The sequence below is a fragment of the Durio zibethinus genome, chromosome 21 (genome assembly GCF_047325235.1).
Source record: "Durio zibethinus cultivar Kanyao isolate XHJ-2024 chromosome 21, ASM4732523v1, whole genome shotgun sequence".
In the NCBI taxonomy this organism is placed as follows: Eukaryota; Viridiplantae; Streptophyta; class Magnoliopsida; order Malvales; family Malvaceae; genus Durio; species Durio zibethinus.
The window spans coordinates 4,241,361-4,261,675 of NC_143182.1; the positions used below are offsets into that span (position 1 = coordinate 4,241,361).

Below are 20,315 nucleotides of genomic sequence, written 5' to 3' on the forward strand. Positions count from 1 at the left end.
GAGCACATGGCAGGTACACTTTTTGAGAGATTCGGGAAATCAAGTGCATTAAATTTATTGCTGAAATTTTCAATCATGCTTTGAATTCTTAAGCATGTCTTTTATATTAAAAGGTAAAGATTACAGAAGATGCATGACATAAGAATGAATTCAGAAGCTAGCACGTTGGTTTACCTCCTTTGAAAGTTTAGCTTAGCCATAAAATATATAAAAACAGAAGCAAATAAAAGCGGGTAAGCTATTAGCAGAACAGCTGTGAGGGGTAAATCCTTATTTTTGAACCCATAGCGGCTTTCTAAGAAGGCGCTGATAGTTTTGCGCTCCCCAAATGCTGTAATTTCCTGATTTATATCTGCATATTGTGAAGTGAGGAGACCTCTCAGAGTCCAAGAAGTTGGGACAATCCAATAGAGCCAAACCCACATTAGGAAATAGCTGCAAGAGCCAATTATGTAGCATACTTTTATTTGGTATGAAAAGAGAGGAAATATAATATGAACTTGTGATAAAAGAAATTCTCATTTTAGATTAATTCAGGTTTCAAAGAAAAAAAAAAAAACTTCAATTTCACTTTATATAGATCAGTAGGCTTACAGGTTCTGGTATGAGAAAACCGGAGAACAAATTCACCAACGTGATACAGTAACTTGCTGATATTGAGGCCATTTGGTAAGTTGCAGTCAAAGAAACAATCGCCATGCCCATATATTTGTAGTTGAGCACTGTACAAAAAATGGTATAGAAGTACCAAAATACTTTGTAAGCTGATCCATAAAAGTTGACCACCGGGTACGAAATTGTCAAGAACAAAACTGCTTCAAGGAAGATATATGGAATTTCAATTATCACCTGCAATTGTAAAAGTGCAAGTTTATTATTCACCTCTTGGAAACACAAAGAAGTATGCTGTGAGAATAAATAGTTTTGGACCTGTGCAATGAATATGCCTTGGACGAGTACATTCCAGCAAACCTTTCTCGGTACATAATAGTCCGCTCAGTAGCTATGAGAGGAAGAAATGATATACAGTTGCTTAGTCCGGTAGATATCATGAAGATATACATTGATCCCATTATGTTGATGGAATCCTGCTCATTTTCTCTTCAGGAAAAGAGGATCATGGTTTCAGTATGCATGTAACATGTTATTGTTAGATGATAAGTTTATGTTTAAACTTTAGCTATAACTGCAGCTTTTGGAAAGGCTAAACTTTCTGTACGCTTATTTTGAATGAGTTCAAAGACTAAAATATGTAATAAGAAATTCAGGGTAATAGTGCCTTTGGTTGTAGGAATGCTGGGGTAGAAAATCTTGCTGATGCTCCATAGATGAAACAAGTATATTTCTGAATGTGTTTCATGGGGAGTTCAACTGAGAGGAACTATATAATACCAAAAGGGAAAAAATTTAAAGGAAGCGGCTTACACTTTTTGCCCTTTTTGCCAAAGAAGCACTCCATAAAACAAAGAAGATAACATAGTGAAAATTAAGCGCCCCAAGTTATATGAGGGGTTTCTCCAATGGGACAAATGTTGCTTCCAAAGACATGCTTTCAATTGCTCCCATCCATTTTGTGGAAAGAGTGTATTAAAACGTAGTTCCTTTGAACCCTGTGCTGGAACTCTCAGCTCTTCGACCAGTTTTTTGTTTCTCCTACACATAAAAATTATAAAATTAAATGATATAATTATGCAGCAGAAATATATTCTTCCTAAGCTTTATTTTTCTTCATTTTATTTTGAGGTGTGGCTGTATGATCAAAGATCCTCAATATATCAACTGGGGTCAAACTTCAGGGCCTTAACCAGTGCTTTGACTTATCGTGGTGAACTTACCGGTAAAGATGAGATTCTTTGTAGAGATGGGCAAAATCCACTCCAAGTTGGGCTTCAGCAGAAGGATTTGTGACCTCTAACATCCATGTTGCTGGATTGTAATTTTCTTTTATTTTTGGTACCCTGGTATTCCCTGCTTGTAAGTGTTTTAAATTAATACTTTTACACTAGGCTGGTGGATGAGTCATGATGTTGCTTTTGCTTACCTCAAAGTATTCAATAAGCTTACTAGAATACTGACCAAGCTCTCCAGAATATATTATTTGACCTCCTCTTTTCTTCAAAATAACCTGCAGGATGCATTTACGTTATGTGAAGCAGAATAATCATGGCAGGATCAATGATATTTAATGAATCAAGCCGATGCAAAGAAAGACTTCACCTCATAATTATATTGTGGAATAGCAAGTGTGCTGAGTGCAATTTTTGTAACAATAAATTAACAAAATACCTTGTCGAATGCCTCCAATATGTCTATACTTGGCTGATGAATAGTGCATGCAATTGTCCTCCTAGTACTAACTATATTCCTCACCACTCGCATGACAATAGCAGCTGCTCTGGCATCTAAACCGGAGGTTGGCTCGTCCATAAATATTATTGATGGATTAGAAACAAGCTCTACTGCTATAGTTAGCCGTTTGCGCTGCTCTGCTGATAGACCACTGACAGCAGCGACGCCAACTAAAGCATCTTTGATTTCATCAAGCTCAATCATTTGAAGAACCTCCGCCACAAATTCCTGTTAAATACCATAATCAAGTAAGCCTTTAATATACTTTCATGGTGATAACATGACAATTTTATCTTGTAAAACGACAATGTTTCACGAATCAGACTGGTTTATGGGCATTGCATGAAGTTTTTGTTTTTCGTTTATTTTGGTATTGCATCAAGTTTGAACACATCTTACCAATCTTTTATGCCTAGGAATCTCTGCTGGTAAGCGTAACCAAGCTGAGTACATCAATGATTCCCGTACTGTTACCTACGGAGAGTGTATATCAGTTTGCTCACAGTACCCAGATACTCTGGCATATGTCTCTTGGACTTTAGGGTATCCTCCAACTCTTATATCCCCTTCAATATAGCCTCCAGTTTTTCTTCCAGATAGAACATCCGTCAGTGTTGTCTTGCCAGCTCCACTAGTACCCATCAAAGCAGTAAGAACTCCAGGCCTAAATGCACCAGAAATATCTCGAAGAAGATGTAGTTTCTTATTTGGGAACCCTTGCTCCCTCAGTTTCTGGGAAAACAGAGAAGATAGATTGAAAACTTTTCTAATCATCTTCAAAATAATAAGGTTCTGTTGATAAGTAGTATGGTTACCTTGGGAGTGTGGACAAAGTATTGCACGTTATCAAATGATAGTGTTACAGGCTCAAAAGGAAAAACCATCCTTGTAATTTCTGTTGTTGCAGCATCATTCAAAGACTCAACAACAGGCTGTTTGTTTTCCTGTATGGAATTAGAATTGCTCAAATCTTCTTTTCCTTTTAGATAAGAGAACCTTTCTTGAGAAACAATAGCCCGAGATCTCCCTGGAGCTGTGCAAAATTTCATTTTTCAACAAACACAGCTTAGTACTAGAAATGATTTATTTCATCAATTAAGTTTTTGATTCTTTTATCGTTTTCTTCTTGTATCTGCATGGAGTAAAACTTACGTTTTAAATAACTTAGGGGCTAAGGTGAATCCAACGTTAACAAGAATCCACATTCCTATCAAAGCTCCTACTGATATCCAGTAGAAGTATTCACCGAAGTATAGTCCACGCTTTATTAGAACCCGATGCCCTAAAGTCTCATTTGAAGATGAAACCTGAAAAGCAATAATGACCGGCGAACATGGAGTAGCAAGTACAGAAGTCTTGATCTTTAACTCATTTCATCAACAACCATTGGCAATTCTCCTTTTTACCTTTTGCCACCTAGGAGCCAGAAATTCATTAACGGCGATTCCTATTTCTGTATATGAGAGTGGGGAAATCCAAAAACCCCATTTTATCCAACTAGGCATTGATGCTGCATTGACGAAATCGTGTGTTATATTTACATGAATACTTTTTCATTTTTTAAACTTCAGAATTTCTTCTTACAAATAGTAAGATTGACCTTACGTTGGGGTACCATGAAACCACTGAATAATGCTGTCATCACAAACGTAAATTCACCAAAAATTGCCGCAGTGGATGGGTTTTGAAATACCGCGGCAATCAAACGATAAATTGAGATTGCAACTTGATAAAGAAGGAAAAGGAGGAATAGTTAACGGAAAAACCTGACAGTGACACTAGGACACAGATAAGATGAAATTTATTTTTAACATAGTAGTAATAGAAAATTGTCTTTAAAAAGCTAACCTTTCTGGTTCTGGACTATAGCCAATCGTATAATATACAAGAGATGTCCAGAGAAAAGCATCAAGGAATGAAAATGGAATCTTTAGAATAGCCGAAGGAATTGAATAAGCCCATGCAGGATAGAAGTACAAATCTCTTTGCTTGTAGAATATGCCAAGTCTGGAACTAGTAAATGCCAACTCTGACATTCCATTGCCCATAAGTTTCAAAAGATCATAAAATAAAGAAGTCATGTACTGGCTTGCATGGAACTCATCAATCTTCATCCGAGCGCGTATAAACACAGTCAAGGTTATCAGTGCCAAAAAAACAAGCTACAAGCAGAAAACACCCAAGGTGTGTAAGAGTGTGTTTATTAATTTGCCTTCTATATTGATTCATAAATTACTAACTGCGATTAATTATGGTTACCTGTGCTGATTTAAACACATAAAAAGTTGAGTTACGCTTCATGAGAAGCCATTCCCTAGCTAAGCATGCTTTGAATAATGCCCATTTTCCCAATGAACAGATGTTAAATGACAAAGCATTTTTGTGATCCTCAGTTGTGTTGAAAGGCGTGCAGAGTTCTTCGATTGGCCTCTTTCCTGCATGAAACTCCTTGAATGCAGCTATGAATTTGTCAGTAGAAGCATAACTATGAGGTCTGCCCATATGATACCAGTACTGTGCTTGATCCTTCTTGGAGAGTACCTATTACATAAACCAACTTCAAAACAATGTTTCGAGAATTGAAGCAAATATTACGTGTGTGCTACATAGATTCAAGTGTGGACACATACTTCTTGCAGGAAGTCAGCGAGGCCTTTCCGTGGTGGGCACCTAAAGCCGCAATGTTCAAAGAACTATTGAACATCACTCCGAGGTCCGTGGTATACAATCTTCCCTTCCGCCATTAAGATAATGTCATCAAAGAGATCAAAGGTCTCCGGAGCTGGTTGAAGAAGTGAAATTAAAATTGTGACCCCTATTATGTGGGCCAATTGCTGTAGACAGGTTACAATTTGAAAGGTCGTGGAGCTATCTAAGCCTGTTGATAATTCATCCATAAAGAGAGCTTTGGTTGGACCAATTATCATTTCCCCTGTTAGAGGTAAACACTAAACACTTAGTACTTTGTCGAAGAACTTAATTTTCTAACTCAATGAAAATTGTGCTGATCATAATTTATCCATTAGTTTTATTAACCACTTAATTTTTTATTTTAGTTAACTCATAAATCCATTGGCAATAATATTTTTATTTTAGTTAAATGAACTCATAAATTCATTAGCAAGTGGTAGACTACAAGGTACAAGCAAAAAACCTGTTGTCAGCCTTTTCTTTTCACAGCCAGAGATTCCTCTGTTCATTGCATCCCCCACGATCGTATCAGCACAAATATCCAGTCCTAGGATCTGAATAATCACAAATGGTAGCAAAATATTTAGGGAAGCTATTAATAGCTACAAGAGTTGGATCCTCTGATGGAACTCAAAATGAAGTGGATGTAAAAATATTAGTACAATTTTTTTTTCTTTTACAGTCAAAATCAAGCGAATCACCTTTAATAAATAGTCTATCTGGAGTGTTCTCTTTAAATCTTCTACTGAAATTGCCTGCCAACATAGATTGTTTCAAAGATTGCAGCAAAGGAAATGATGGAAGCTACCAGCCTTCTATTAACATGTTAAATAACTGAACCATTTGTCGTAAAACTGATTACCTTCATGTAGGTGTCTATATCTGGTTCAGGGATGATGCCATGTAGCTTCTCCCGTGTACTGAGTTCTTTCAAAATATCTTCAACCATAGACAATTTCAATGATCAATATACTGTTAAGAAGGTGTGATTTTTAATTAATATAAGATGGAGAACAAAATCTACCTGCTCTGCTCCCAAGACCCTGACAACGTGCTGAGAAGTCAAGTGTCTCTCTTATAGTCATTTCAGAAATATGCAAGTCATATTGACTTATATAAGCTGACGTTTTCTGAGGAACAAATTCATTGAGCTTGTAACCATTGTAAGAGATTTCCCCTGAGACCTGATATTAAAATTGTACAAATAGATTGCTCAGTGGTTTGTTGTTTAATTCATTAACGAATAATGTTTTTCTATGTTTTGCATTCTGTGATCCCAAAGCATAGCCGATACAAACCCAATCCCAAAAGGACAAGAATTCCAATTCTGGTACCCGTACCTTACAAATGATTAACTAATTCAAGTCAAATGAAGCTAAAACAATCAGGTAAAAAGAAGATATCCCATCCTAGACATTCTATCAAGCATCCTTAAAGCATAAACGACAACTCATGAAAGAAGCACATACGCAGTTTATGCAGATCATACACGGTTTATGTCCGAGAGGCTAGATAGGTAAGAAAAAGCACCTTGAGAGATAGGTCATGCTTCCCTGCAAGTGTTTGTAACAAAGTAGTGTTTCCACAGCCCGGAAGGCCAAGCAACAAAGTCATCCTGCATTAGAATTGAGTGTATGAACAATGCTCAGCTAATTGAATTGGTATAAACTATTGTTCCTTATTTCAAACGAAAAACGTAGCTTAAACCTGATAGGTTCTATTTTAAATAGTTGTCATGATTATATGATTTCAAGCTGGAGTATGTGCCTGGAAGGCTTGATGATGCCGCTGACATCGTTGAGAATTTTGATCTTGTTTGGTTGAGACATGCATCTATTAACATTTATTATAGCCTGCTGAACATGAGATACCTTGTTAAACTTTCCTATTTTAAGAGGTGCATGGCATAAAATAGTAGTAATATTTTTAAATAGTCAAACTGGAATCCTAAATTCTCTAGTCAAACTAAGATCATTTCAGTACTTTATAAGTTAGAGATGACAATTGCAACATCCATCTAAAAAAAGCTAGCTTCATTTTCTTTTCCCTTTTTCGGATAGTTAAGTTTCATTTATCCAAAAAACAAAAAAAAAGAAGAAAGTGAACCCGGCTTCATGTATTTTTTTTTCCATGTTTACTTACCATAAATAGCAAAGTGTTATTAATATTGGATGGACGGTGAGATTAATTGCGGTGAGATTAAAAATAATAATAAAATTTATTATAATTGCAATTAAAAAAATTTTATTGTAGCTACGATGAAAAAAAAAATTTTAATGAGAAATATATGTTGATTTCATTAAAATTAACGTTTAGATTCAATTGGAGGTACAATAAACTTAATCATGCCGCATCAAAAGTTCAGGGGGATCCAAACAGCTATTAAATAGAATTATAAACGAATTGAACATGAACGAATTTTATTATGTTCATGATATATTCATTTGATTAACGAATCTTTAGATGTTGTTTCTAATTATTTGCTATGTTTAATAAACAAATAAATATCAAGATTATTTATAAATTATTTGTCAAATATTTTTTTTGTTTACACTTTCATGTTATAAATGAATTGAACATGATTAAATTTTGTAATATTTATAATTTGTTCGTTTAATAAAGAACTCTAAAATATTATTCGTAGTTGTTTATTAAACTTAATAAATAAACAAAAACAGTACATATTTAAGAACTATTTACCAAACATTTTGTTCATATTTAGACTGCCATTGTTTTAGATGTAACCTATAGAAAAACTATGTTCATATCTTAGATTAATAAAAAAAAATTTGTCAACCATGTGTGAAAAAAATGCATTTCCGATACACTAAAATTTTTGCTTGAGGGGATGGAATTTTATGGAAAATGTTAAACACTTACAGAGAATGTGTTTCTGATAGTGTTCCAAAGAGTAGGAAGGGGCTTTCCATGTGCCACTTTACACTCTGCTTCCACAGACAAATTCTTGAATCTCACTTCGATGGTTGGCATTTCCAATCCCACCCTGATTCCAAATATCAATTTCAGTCAGACCACCAAATGTCAATCTAAGTTTTTTTTGGCAATGACCACGTTGTTATGCGAGTTCATAATTGATTTTGATGTTCGTAATGGCTATACAAGCAAAAAAGGAAAAGGAAAAGACAAGGTTCTTGTTTCATGCCTGGCTATTCTTTCTTTAAGTTTCTTTAACAGCCTGAGATTGTCCTCTTCGATTATGGTTATCAATTTGTCAATAAAAACATGGCGTTCCACAGCTCCAAGCTCAGTAACGTCTATCACCCTGTTGCCTGCCTCTCCTTTGCCATCGTTTAACAACTTGTTATCAAACATTGATGTTCTTATCCGCTTGAAAGTGGGTAATCTTTCGATCGCATCCCACTGCAACTCCACTTCATCATCATTCTCTCCCGCATCTGAACCGCTCCTGATGCTAGAAGAAACGAGATCTTTCAATGTCGACGCCATGCTTCTCCTTAGGGTCTGCTAGTTCAAGGCCATTTTTCCCGTATCTTCCTTTTTCCCAAGTTAGAGGAGAATTAAATCAATTTAACGAACTGCTAATGAAATATATAGCACAACAAATTTAATTCCGTCAGTTTCAGGGTTTGTGGGGAATTGGCATTGTCTTTGCTTTGTTTGGTAACAAAAATTGTCAGAGAAGTTTTCTGGCTTAAAATTTAATTTATTTTATTCATATAATTATATTTTAGAAAATAACATTTAATAAATTTAAAATTTAAATCATAATACTTCCAATCCTTCTAATTAAAAAAGTTTGATTGAAAAAGAAATCTGTTACCTCTTCTATTACATTGTTTGTATTATATAATTGCCAAGTTAAAGCTGAATTTATTTTATTTATGTAGCTTAAAATAGCATCTAATAATTTTTATTTTCTTGATGTAATGATTAAAAATACTTAATAAAATATTTAAAAGTGAAAATTCGAATTTTACTATTTTCATCTTTTATCTAATAATTAAAAAAAAAAACATGTTTGGTCGTATTTGGTAAATTTTAATTTTTGTGGGTTTTTTTTAGAGTTTTTAACTTTTACAATAAATATTTATGGCCTTGGGCTAGTGGGTACCACCTCCATGGATGACCTATCGGTAGCACAATCCATTTACCTAATTATGGCTGGACACTTGCATGATATTAAGATTTTAATGGTCATTAAAACAATTACCCATTTATAAAGGAAATAACATACATTAATATTAATACCTTTAAAATATATATTTGATAACATTATTATAACTAACAATTTTTTTTCTTTTTCTATAAAATAGATTATAATATGAAAATTAAAAAAATTATAGATGTTATAATTTAAATCTTAAATTTATTGAATAGTATTTTTTAAAATAATTATATAAACTAATTAAATTCAATCATTTTCAATTAATAAATTTAATTTTTTAATTCTTTTACAAATATAAAAATAAAACGTTTACTATGAACAACTTAAATACCTCATAAACATATTAAAAAAACAATTTGGTTCTTTAAAAATTAAAAAAAAAAAAGGGAAAACAAATAAACAAAACTGAATCCAAAATTGCTATAACAACATTTAATCGTCAATTGACTGTTCTAATGTAGAATTGACCTTTAGATGTGTAAATTTGGTTTAAAGATTCTTACTTCATTTAAGAGAATTAGAGTTTGAATCTCCATACTCTTTCTATTTTTGTATACATGAATTAAAAAAGTCAATGTTAGTATGACAATTAGGGGTGATCACAGATTGAGTTTAGCTTAAGCTCAAGTCTAGTTTAGAGATAATATTACATTAATAAATAATTATTTTGTTAAAATTTATTTTTAGAATATATTTAAAATATTAATATAAAATTAATTTTTTAATATTTAATAATAAATCTAATTTAATATTACAGGTTTTAAAAGTGCTAAGCCGATTCAACTCGATCCATTAACAGCTTTGACTACAACTTTGCCTACCGAATTAAATATTACAGGTTTATCCTAGTAATTAACAGCCTGCCTAGGTCAATATTAAATTGTTAACTCTTGGAAGAACATGAGAAAAGTGAAGATAATATGCTATTTGATCTCTTATTGTAAATTGATTGTGCCTTCATGCTGAAGGGCCGGGAGTAGGAATCTGTTAGAGGATATAGAGTAGGCAGAGGCCTGCTCTTTTGTTTATTTATTTATTTATTTGTTTATTGGTGGTGGAAAAGAAATGGAATTAGTGCAATAGCAAGCATTGTTAACATATTTTTAAAATTTGGAAACTATTAGTCACCTGATCATTTGGGATATTGGTCTAGAAATGCTATAAAAAAATGACAAGAGTTTGATAGGAATTTTATGTGAAATTTCTTTAAATTATCAACAAAATCAGGTTATAAATTAAAATGTCAAATCCATATCGGAACCTGCAAAAGATACAGTTAAAACTTTAAGTTAAAAGTTAGATTGAATCAAAATCTTAGTGCCAAGTTGAAAACTGCATCAAGATAGATGTATGGAATTTCAATATATACTCACCTGCAAATGTAAAAAAAAAAAAAAAAAAAGGTCAAAAGTTAAAACACATGCATATCAAGGTATTTTAACTTGAAGATATCACTAGAAATGCCAAGAAATGCTTCATCATATGTTTGGACTAGATCTTTCCATGGGTCGAGGAATCTATCAAAATCACCCATAGGTTACTAATAAGCACAAGGTTACTAATCTGGCCCAGAAATCCTTGTTCTAACATGAAGGTCATGTTGCTGGTCTTAGGCTTTGGTCGAAAGCCCATGGTCCAATATCTGAGCGGAGTCAGGTTTAACAACTGTCTCTTTCTGTGTTATTACTAACACCTTTGCTATGAATGAAAAACCTTTTTTTTTGGTTGACAGTGTGATCAACACTTAAAATTTTCACAATGTCAGCTACCGTGCTATGATTGTCCACCGCATTTGTGACCAAGCCTCCAATGCATTTTTATTCTTTCACATTAGAGGCGTGACAGGATATTCATGGTGATTTAGCAAAGAAACAGTGGGTAAAAATGATGAACCCAACTGAATTCACATGAATAATTCTGTTAGCTAGAGTACAGGTTTGACATGTAGAAGATGATACCCACAACTCAAAAAAAAAAAAAAGAAAAGAAAAGGAGGATTCAAATCAGGCTTAGATTAGTCTGAGACTAGGAATGCCACATTAATGTAATTCACTCTCTATATATACCGTAGGGGTAATCTTCATTCCTTCACTGGCCGAGTCTAACCTTCTTTCAATACCAAATACAAACTAAGCTGTACGTTTCAGTGACCAAAAACGAAAAATGAAGTGCACAAAACAACCTTTGGCTCTGGCATGTCTTCCTCTAGCCTTCTCTTTGCTTCTTTGTTTTGCTGCTTGTGAAGGTGCGTTTATTTCCATTATCATTTCTATCTCTGATTATTGAGGATTTTATTCTTCCTTCAAGTTTTGACAAAAGATTAAGATTGTACCACTAGGAGTCCAAATCCGCAGACATCTAGCTGCATTTAGTAGATTATACTCCATTAATCTCCTTTTGCTCTTTGAAAGATTTTCTTTTATTTTGATTTTCAAGTTTATTTGTACTCTAAAATCGGGTTGTGCTACCACATGCACGTTCAAGAAAACATGGTAATGGGAGAAAGGTAACTCCCAAGGAGTAATCAGAACCGCTAAAAGGTTATAGTAGATTTTGAATGGGTGCTATCAAGTGATTTAAATGTCTAAGAATGAAAAGCAAGTTAAACAGCTATATTGCTCTCACATGCCACCCTAATTTGTCTGTCCACATAACGAAAGCAAGTTTAACAGCTTTATTGCTCTTATATGCCACCCTAATTTGTCTGTTCACTTAATGAAAGTAACGAGTGTTTAGTGTTTTGTAGGCAAGCGGTGGTGGAAATACGTGGTGCATCGCCAAGCCATCCACAGATAATATCAGGCTTAACAGCAATATTAATTACAGCTGCACGCAAAATGGAGTGGATTGCAAGCAAATCCAACCTGGCGGTACCTGCTACCGCCCAAACAGTATCATCTCCCATGCTTCTTACGCCATGAATCTCTTCTACAAGTCTGCAGGGAAGAATACTCGGAACTGCCATTTCAATGGCACTGGCATCATCATTTCAGAGAACCCATCTAAGTTATTTTCCACATCCTGTCTGATTCAGCAGGGCATCTACTTCAGCCTGTTATTTGCTGAAAGCTTGTTGATGTTTGAAAGATCTTGGCTTTTTCCTTGCTGTTGTTGGCAGCCATTGGTAGCTGTAACTATCCAATGTGATAAACAGAAGCCCGAGAACTGCCGGGAAGGACATGATGTCAAGTTCTTTTATTATGAACTGTGGTCCTCTGTTTTAATTGATTTGAGAGACAAGGCAGTAGCAATTGTGGCAAATAATTTACCTGTGATATTTTCATTTCGATATACAATGCAAACTCCTATTGGCAAGTAAAATTTCAATACATTAAAAACATGATGATACTGCTAATCATAATTAGTAAGAATAAGGTGAAAAAAATGTAGAGAGAGTTAGGCCCTATTTTACACTAGTTGCTGCCTAAAACAAACCTGACCGGAATGGCAGGAAGCAACTAACCGTCTGGAGCCCAGAATACTCAAAAGCCGCGTCCAACTGAACGCCACAAGAGCTGCATGATACGGCACTGTTATTGTCACGTCAGGGTCAAGAGGCCCTGCATAGCTTCTTATCTAAACACATTGCATGATTACAACAATCTGAAAAGAATGGGCCGCTACTAAAACAATGTAAAACAAAAGGAAAAAAAAAAAGAGGGACGATGGGAGCATTAGAACAATAATGATTATCCCAAAGTACATATTACTACATATTGCTGCTTCCTTGCAGCGAATTCCACAAGCAATCATAAGGGGCAGATTGTTACTTCCAGTGCAATCAAATATGAAGCAAAATTCTCATACATTTTTTCAACAATGACACTGATAAAGGACACATAAAATCAGGACAACCAAGATAAAAGAAAAATAGAAATGGAAAAGAAAATATAAAATGAATACGGCATCATATGTATGAGATTAGAAACATTCGGGGGATTGCTTAAAGTATATGGCAGCAGCAAAGAAACATCAGGATTAATATCATTCAGAACTAGAAATTAGCAAGCACTGAGCAGCCGGGACAGGCAAAGCTCAATTTACGATTGAGGCTTCTCCCACTTGAGGGGCTTCACAACTTCCCAGGTGAAGTCTGGGTCATCCCTTCCAAAGTGTCCATAGGCAGCTGTCTTCAAGAACCGGCTATTGCCACCCCTCTTGAGGTCCAGGTTGTTGGTGATCATACCAGGCCTGAAGTCGAAGTTCTCCTTCACAATTTGGAGGATTTCCTTGTCAAGAATCTTTCCAGTTCCATAGCTGTTCACGAAGACAGACAACGGCTCAGGCACACCAATAGCGTAGGACACCTGCACAAGGCATCTGCGGGCAAGCCCATTTGCTACAATGCTCTTGGCAGCCTGCCTAACAATGTAAGCACCACTCCTATCCACCTTGGTTGGGTCCTTTCCAGAGAAAGCACCACCACCGTGGGCTCCCCACCCACCGTAAGTGTCAATAATGATCTTACGTCCAGTAAGACCAGCATCACCGTGAGGACCGCCAATAACAAAGCGACCAGATGGGTTAAGGTGGAAGATTGTCTTCTCATCAAGGTACTTCTCAGGGATGACAGGCTTGATAACATGCTCTTTGAGGTCAGCAGCAATTTCATCATTTGTAACAGTCTCGTCATGCTGGGTGGAGATTAGGACAGTGTGAACACGAACTGGAACCATAGCACCATTATCATCGTAGTACTCAACAGTAACCTGGGTTTTACCATCAGGCCTTAACCAGGGGCAGGTGCCATTCTTCCTAACCTCAGTAAGACGTGCCCCAAGCTTAGTTGCAAGGACATGGCTAAGAGGCATGAGTTCAGGGGTTTCGTCAGTGGCATAACCAAACATATGGCCCTGGTCACCAGCTCCAATCTCTTCTGGGCGCTTTGTAAAGTGACCATGGACACCCTGGGCAATGTCAGGGCTCTGCTGCTCAATATTGACCAGGACCTTGCAGTTGTCAGCATCAAGACCCACATCATCAGAAACAAATCCAATGGAGCGGCATGTGTCACGGACAATCTTCTCATAGTCTACATTGGCTTTGGTGGTAATCTCTCCAAAGACCATGACCATGTTAGTCTTGGTGCATGTTTCACAGGCAACCTTGCTGTCAGGATCCTGAGCAAGACAGGCATCGAGCACAGCATCAGAGATCTGGTCACAAAGCTTGTCAGGGTGACCCTCGTTTACGGACTCAGATGTGAATAGAAAGTTCTCCATTCTAGCAATCTGCACATTGCAATAACACCAAAGGAATCTTAGTACAATTACAGAGCAGTGACTTTATAAAACGAATCTTAATTAGTGAGGTTGGCCAATAGAATATGCTGATGAGAATAGCTCGAATAAAAGAACAAAATCAAAAAGAATTTCAATATCGATTGAAATTGTTCATGCTGATCTAGAACAGTTCAGGAGCAGGAGAATCAGGGTAAACCACAATAGCTTCATGCTTTCTTGGAAGATTATGTTCTGAGGGTCACAACAATAAGTAAAGAAATAAACAGATTCCTTTAGCATCTCAGAAATCAGAATCTAGAATATAGGAATCGTATAATTTCCAAATCATGGACCCAGTTGCAAGTTGACATTTATGTTATTCACAGTAATTTCTTATTCTCTGAAAAAAAGTCAACAAATTCTCCTATCCTTTTCTCCTCTATTCTTTCCATGATCCAAAAGGGAGGCCTTATTGACAGAGCCTTTGCAATTAATTCACTTGAAGAAGACCATTTTTGTGTATATTGTTGGGCCATTTTATTTATTAAATACCTTGAGCAGATAAAAAATTGCAAGAGTTTTTAAGCCTGCGTAGAAATGTCTGACACACAATCTAACTCAAAGACGTAAAAATCACATCAAAATTCTTAAATTTTATACTCAATTCGAAAGATCAGAATGATGTAAGATACTAGGAGATAAAAATACAGATCCAGTAGATCCTACTCAAACCTGAAGTACTGAACTACCTTTTAATTAAAAAATAAATTCAATCAAAGTTTAAAACATCATCAATAACCGAAAATAATTATTTCATCTCAACTCAAAGCGTTACTCCAAACCAAATGAACTTTTTTACCGTAAAACTTCCATAAATAATCCATAGTCAAACCTCAGAATCACAGATCTTAAAAATTTCAAAAACCAATATGCTAAAAACTCCAAATAAACAGAAAACCGCACAGATCTTAAGGCATTTCAGCCAAACTTAACTCAAAAAAAGGCATAGAAACAGATGATACAGAGGCAGAACACACATTTTCCGTTGCTACTACAAACAACAAAGTAAAATCTCCGAACAAAAACGACAGAGACAAAGCAATAAACAAAAAAAAAAGATATAGAAAAATAAAAAAGGATAGAAAAGGCAACCTTAGACAGAATTCCCCACGGATCCGAGTCCTTGGTTGCGAGATAAGGAAAGAGTGTTTAGCAGACCAGACCTCTAGAGAAGCGGAACTCAACGGTACAACGTATTTCGCCTCGAACGCGGCTATTTATAGAGAAATAGATGTGTTTACCTGTTACTAGTCAGTTTGGATTCTTTTCTTTTTTTTTTGAGTTGGGTAGGAATCTGGTAAAATTAGGATTGCTGATATAAAAGGTTGGGAAGACAATAATGTAGCCGTTGGATGTCACGGGGATTCGGATTGTGACTTTTGAGGGATTGGTTGAGGTTGGTGAGAGATAAAGACATTTGTTTGTTTCTATAAAAATAAAACTATTGGCTGTTGGTACTTATTTATGGTTTATGATTTTTTTTTTTTGGCCTTTTTGATGGATTTTACCGGCAAACTTCGGTCACTCACCAACCTTCGCCGGTGATTTGGCTCGATGGCTTTTGCTTGAGCCGTTTGCTTCATTGGCTTGGCGGGCGATCCCCGTTGCAGTAGCCCACATGGGTTGCCCAAATGATTTTTTTTCATCGGTTTAAGCGTGGTATAGTATGACCGTCGAAAATAATTTGTCTTCAAAAGCGACTTTTATTTAATTTAATATTTTAAAAAAGAGTTGTTAATTTAAAATTTAGTTTTAAAATTAAAAAAAAAAGTGTTTGGGATAGAAAATTATTATATTGTCTTAAATTTTATTATTCTATATATATATATATATATCTTTTTAGATATTTTAATTATTAGTAGTATTTTTTAAAATAATATCAAATATTTAAAAATTTTAATCATATTTTTAAACAAACTTTTCCTAACTTAAATTTTTTTCAATCACAACAATAATACTAAATTTTTATCTTTTTTAATATTAAAATTAATATATACAATTATTTTTAAAATATAATATTTAAAAAATTTAAAATTTAAATTTTAACAGCAAGATTTCTTTTATAAAAAATTGTTAGTAATATAGTTTTCACTTTGGTCAAGTGTTTCTTGATAGTGAATTTATATTTATGATATTGGTGCTGTATTAAATGATAAGATGAATGTTATATCAAAAAATTGTTTTTGATAAGATGAATAAGATGATTGATTGTTTCTTAAAATTTAAGATTATTAATTGGAATTGTCGTTCCTTATGAAATCAGATACTTATTTGAATAAATATGAAATATTATGAATATATCTAAAAAATAAACAAAAAATTAATTAGACTTTCAAGTTAAAGTATTATTCTTGCATTTCTTTTTCTCATACACCCTTTTACTTATCAAGAGTTACACCGAACTAACCTCGTGGAATGGATCCACCAATAATATTTCCATGGGCGTTTCCGTCAACAAAAATATGCCGCCGACATTATAGTGGCGCATCAAGCGCGGCATAAAAAAAAAGATGTAAGAATAATACTTCATGTTTATATCGTTTTTCTTACACGCAAAATTATGAAGAGAATGATCTTTTCAACGAGTTGTCTGCTTCCACGATTCTTACATCCTTGACCCTTTGATATCCTTTCATTAGGTGGAAAAAAGAAAACATGTTTATAATTTTTTACAATTAATGTTATCGTAAATTGATAAGAATCATCTATTTCTTAGATGCCAAATTTTTTTTTTTCATTTTTTCTGATAATACATGATCGAGATCAACTGTCTAGCTGGAAAAAAAAAAAGAAAAAAAAATAACTTTATTGGAGTTATGTTTGATTATTGGTTGGAAAGGGTGAGATCAATTTTCTTGACATTATTTTGAATAGTTTATTGTATACTTAAGATTAATAATGTATTTTACCAATAAAATTTTAATTTAGTAGTAAGGACGAATGTTTAAAGTTTTAAAATTTTAAGTTTAAATTTAATTGTGTGTAAAATTGATTTAATTGTATGTTGAATTTATTTAATTATGATATAATTTATTAGTTGATTATTTAATATTATATATATAAATATAATATATAATTATTATTGTAATTTATAAAAAAAAATTAGTAATGTATTTTTTTTATTATGAAATTAATGGTCAAATTTTAGTCACTTAAATATTATTAAAGTAAAAATTATAATTAAAGATTTGTTAAAATTACGATACGATTTGATTATAATTACATATTTTGGCCTTGATTCTCCATTAAATTAATGAAAGATCTTTTGTACACATTGGCAGCTTTGTTGTAAAGAAAATTTCACCATTAATCATTAAATTTTTATTAAAATGTCATTTAAATCATTAAACTTTAATTTTTAATATGTATCAATAAAACCATTAAATTTTATTAGTTATATCAAATTTAATCATCCTATACTTAAACAAATTATTGCATTTTAACCCAAATTAATTTCACCATCTTACACTACAATTTAAACAGATTATTAATCCAAACTGATTTCAGTGACCAATGATAAAACTAACTCATTTGTAGTACAAATAATTCACGGTTCAAAATATAAAAATTAATTTATTTTCTTGCGTACCATTCTGGCTGTGTATCAAAGAAAATCGAAGCCAATTTTCTGTTTTAAGTTGTAGGTGCCTTTTTCAGAGAATTCATTGTTTTTAATGAGTTTACCTAATACCAAAACAAAATAATAATAATAATCATCAACGACAAAAAGCTTAAAGCTTAATTTCTTTTTTATTTTTTTATTTAGGCGATAGCGAAAGTTTCCAACCACCTTACCTCATTATTCATTTTATTAAATACAAGATAATAATAATAATAATAACAAGGCTTTTTTTTTCAATCTTACAAAAATAAATGTTGTTTTTAACTTTTATATATAATAAGGTACTACATTTTAGTGAGTCAAATATGCATTAACATTTCATACCATTGATTTATTTTTTTATGAATTATAGAATATTTTGGAGCAAATAATGATATAAATTATAGGGGGTTAAATGGGAAAAGTCAAATTCAAATCATTATTGTAAATTTGAACAAGTAACGCAAATAATGATACGTGTATATTGTTTATTTTGGCTTCATTGTCACTTTCAAAACATGATCTCTTCACCAAAACTGAAAGTGCCGGCCATGTTTAATGTTAAAAAAAAAAGAAAAATCAACTCCGAAACCGAAATGGGGTTGGTCAGTTTTCAACAACTTTAGTATATCAAGCCAAAAGGTCGTAAATTCAAGTCAAATTTCAGAATTTTTTAATATTAATGAGTTTCTTCAACAAGGTCACGGAAATTGGTTCAACTTTCACCAACCAAGATGAGTGAAGAAAGGTCTACAAAGGCAATGTTGAAAATGTAATTTTGAAGCCGAGAGAGATGCCAAGAAGCCCCTTAGCCGATCGAGGAGGTGGACTGGGGTGGAGGCTGTAGCCCACAAAATGATGTGGCAACGACTAGGTAAAGTAGTGGGTTCAGGTGGCAACAACCTCTTTTTCTGTTCTTTTCCATTTTGGAAGAAAAATAATCCTGGCGGGGTAGGTGGAAAATTTTAGAATAAAAAAAAAGTGCTAATTGCATTGCAAAATTGATTGAGCAAGGTGCATTAATTCTTCAATAAGGTTGAGATTTTTTATAGTAAAGATTGATAAACATAAGGTAAATAGTACTGTTTTGAACGTATTTATTAAGTATTTAATTCAAAATTAATTGATATAAGCAAAGAGCTTTAACATAAATATAAGATAATAAAATTTAATATTAATAGATATAAATAAAATTATTTTAATAAAATTTCATTACATATAATAAAAAATAAAAACTTATCACATGATAAGTTAAAAAAAGAAGAAGATAAAAACAATAAAATTAAAACATAAACTCTGATAACATGTTTAACATATTTAAAAGTGTTTAATTTATCATTCAAAAAACTCGTTTAATTTATAATATTTGGTATGATAATAACTTGTCAATGAAACTATCTCACTTCATGACTATTAAAGACTTGGTTTGGGTCTCTGAGTTTGGTGGATGGATTTTAATAGTATATAAAAATTCATATGATCTGAGAATAATTAATGATGAGTTTAGACCTGCAAGCAAGGCATGGCTCTTCCCCCGTGGCCTGCTTTAATAAAATTGGTTTTTTATTGTCTCTCTTGTCTTGTTAGCCGTATGGATTTTTGGGCCTCCCACTATCATAGTTATGTTTAATTTAAGTGATTAACCCTACGAGTCCTAGCTCCTAGCCTCATCCTCCAAGATCCGACGGTTGGATATACCATTGGGAGAATTCTGGTCTTTTCGATTGATTTTTTTTCTTCTCTAACCTAAAACTCAGAAAAGATTAAACATCATTCGGTCTCTCATTTGCCGCCATCATCGTTCCGATTTCATCAATTCGTCGTCAACCGTAACATACCAACAGCTATCATTGATCACATAATTTCACTCACTGTCAGCCATAACCAATCTCAGTCGGTGCATCACGCATAATCTCAGCAGACAGCAAAACTCACTTTTTTGTCATTGATGGTTGTAGCATGCCAACGGCAATATACTTGATGATAAACAATATTTAATTTGCACTATTTATTTAAAAAAGAGACAAAGCGGTAGATACAGAAACCAACGGAAACTAAAACCATGTATTTATGTGCGTATTTCACATGGGATGCTAAGTACAGTACAGAAGTGGAAAGTCTTCACATTTTATTTACGGTACATATGCCTCTCGTCTTTTTGTTATCATGTCCCAACTAATAAGTTTAATTAGAATTTCATTCTTTAACTTCGAAGTTTAATTTTAATTATTTTAAAAGATAATAT

The 20,315-nt window shown here is 33.5% G+C and overlaps 3 protein-coding genes and 2 pseudogenes across 4 annotated transcripts; 1 reads left to right on the forward strand and 4 right to left on the reverse strand.

Annotated features, from left to right (window-relative positions):
- Positions 1 to 30: 30 nt before the first annotated feature.
- LOC111304948 (pleiotropic drug resistance protein 3-like) lies at positions 31 to 6,849 on the reverse strand (annotated as a pseudogene). The gene is made up of 21 exons (XR_016331364.1): positions 6,808 to 6,849; positions 6,571 to 6,655; positions 6,065 to 6,224; positions 5,903 to 5,979; positions 5,742 to 5,795; positions 5,504 to 5,594; positions 4,980 to 5,281; positions 4,609 to 4,890; positions 4,198 to 4,511; positions 3,955 to 4,115; positions 3,756 to 3,859; positions 3,502 to 3,656; positions 3,165 to 3,382; positions 2,749 to 3,081; positions 2,287 to 2,577; positions 2,042 to 2,125; positions 1,836 to 1,968; positions 1,426 to 1,653; positions 937 to 1,101; positions 595 to 856; positions 31 to 435 (listed from the first exon to the last, which is right to left on the reverse strand). The product of XR_016331364.1 is annotated as a pleiotropic drug resistance protein 3-like (transcript).
- A 1,179-nt stretch (positions 6,850 to 8,028) lies between these two features.
- Positions 8,029 to 8,612, reverse strand: LOC149512782 (ABC transporter G family member 37-like). Its single transcript, XM_089750486.1, has one exon. It carries the CDS (start codon positions 8,506 to 8,508, stop codon positions 8,155 to 8,157), a length of 354 nt encoding a protein of 117 aa, XP_089606612.1. The 5' UTR covers positions 8,509 to 8,612; the 3' UTR covers positions 8,029 to 8,154.
- Positions 8,613 to 11,202: 2,590 nt separating this feature from the next.
- LOC149512783 (major pollen allergen Ole e 10 pseudogene) lies at positions 11,203 to 12,185 on the forward strand (annotated as a pseudogene).
- On the reverse strand, positions 11,986 to 13,095 carry LOC149512784 (uncharacterized). The gene is made up of 5 exons (XM_089751080.1): positions 13,091 to 13,095; positions 12,958 to 13,012; positions 12,623 to 12,763; positions 12,457 to 12,492; positions 11,986 to 12,352 (listed from the first exon to the last, which is right to left on the reverse strand). Exons 1-5 carry the CDS (start codon positions 13,093 to 13,095, stop codon positions 12,230 to 12,232), a joined length of 360 nt encoding a protein of 119 aa, XP_089607206.1. The 3' UTR covers positions 11,986 to 12,229.
- Positions 12,862 to 15,659, reverse strand: SAM-2 (S-adenosylmethionine synthetase 2). Its single transcript, XM_022902015.2, has 2 exons — positions 15,562 to 15,659; positions 12,862 to 14,418 (listed from the first exon to the last, which is right to left on the reverse strand). The coding sequence occupies exon 2, from the start codon at positions 14,407 to 14,409 to the stop codon at positions 13,228 to 13,230; it is 1,182 nt and encodes a 393-aa protein (XP_022757750.1). The 5' UTR covers positions 14,410 to 14,418; positions 15,562 to 15,659; the 3' UTR covers positions 12,862 to 13,227.
- Positions 15,660 to 20,315: the final 4,656 nt, after the last annotated feature.

Bases quoted from the DNA above. Each gene is read 5' to 3' on its own strand.
- LOC149512782 (XM_089750486.1), bottom strand. From the start codon at position 8,508: ATGGCGTCGACATTGAAAGATCTCGTTTCTTCTAGCATCAGGAGCGGT.
- LOC149512784 (XM_089751080.1), bottom strand. The intron at 12,493-12,622 runs GTTTGTTTTAGG...ACTTGCCAATAG, and splicing joins CTTCCTGCCATTCCGGTCAG to GAGTTTGCATTGTATATCGA. The intron at 12,353-12,456 runs GTAAATTATTTG...CCTTCCCGGCAG, and splicing joins TCGAAATGAAAATATCACAG to TTCTCGGGCTTCTGTTTATC.
- SAM-2 (XM_022902015.2), bottom strand. From the start codon at position 14,409: ATGGAGAACTTTCTATTCACATCTGAGTCCGTAAACGAGGGTCACCCT.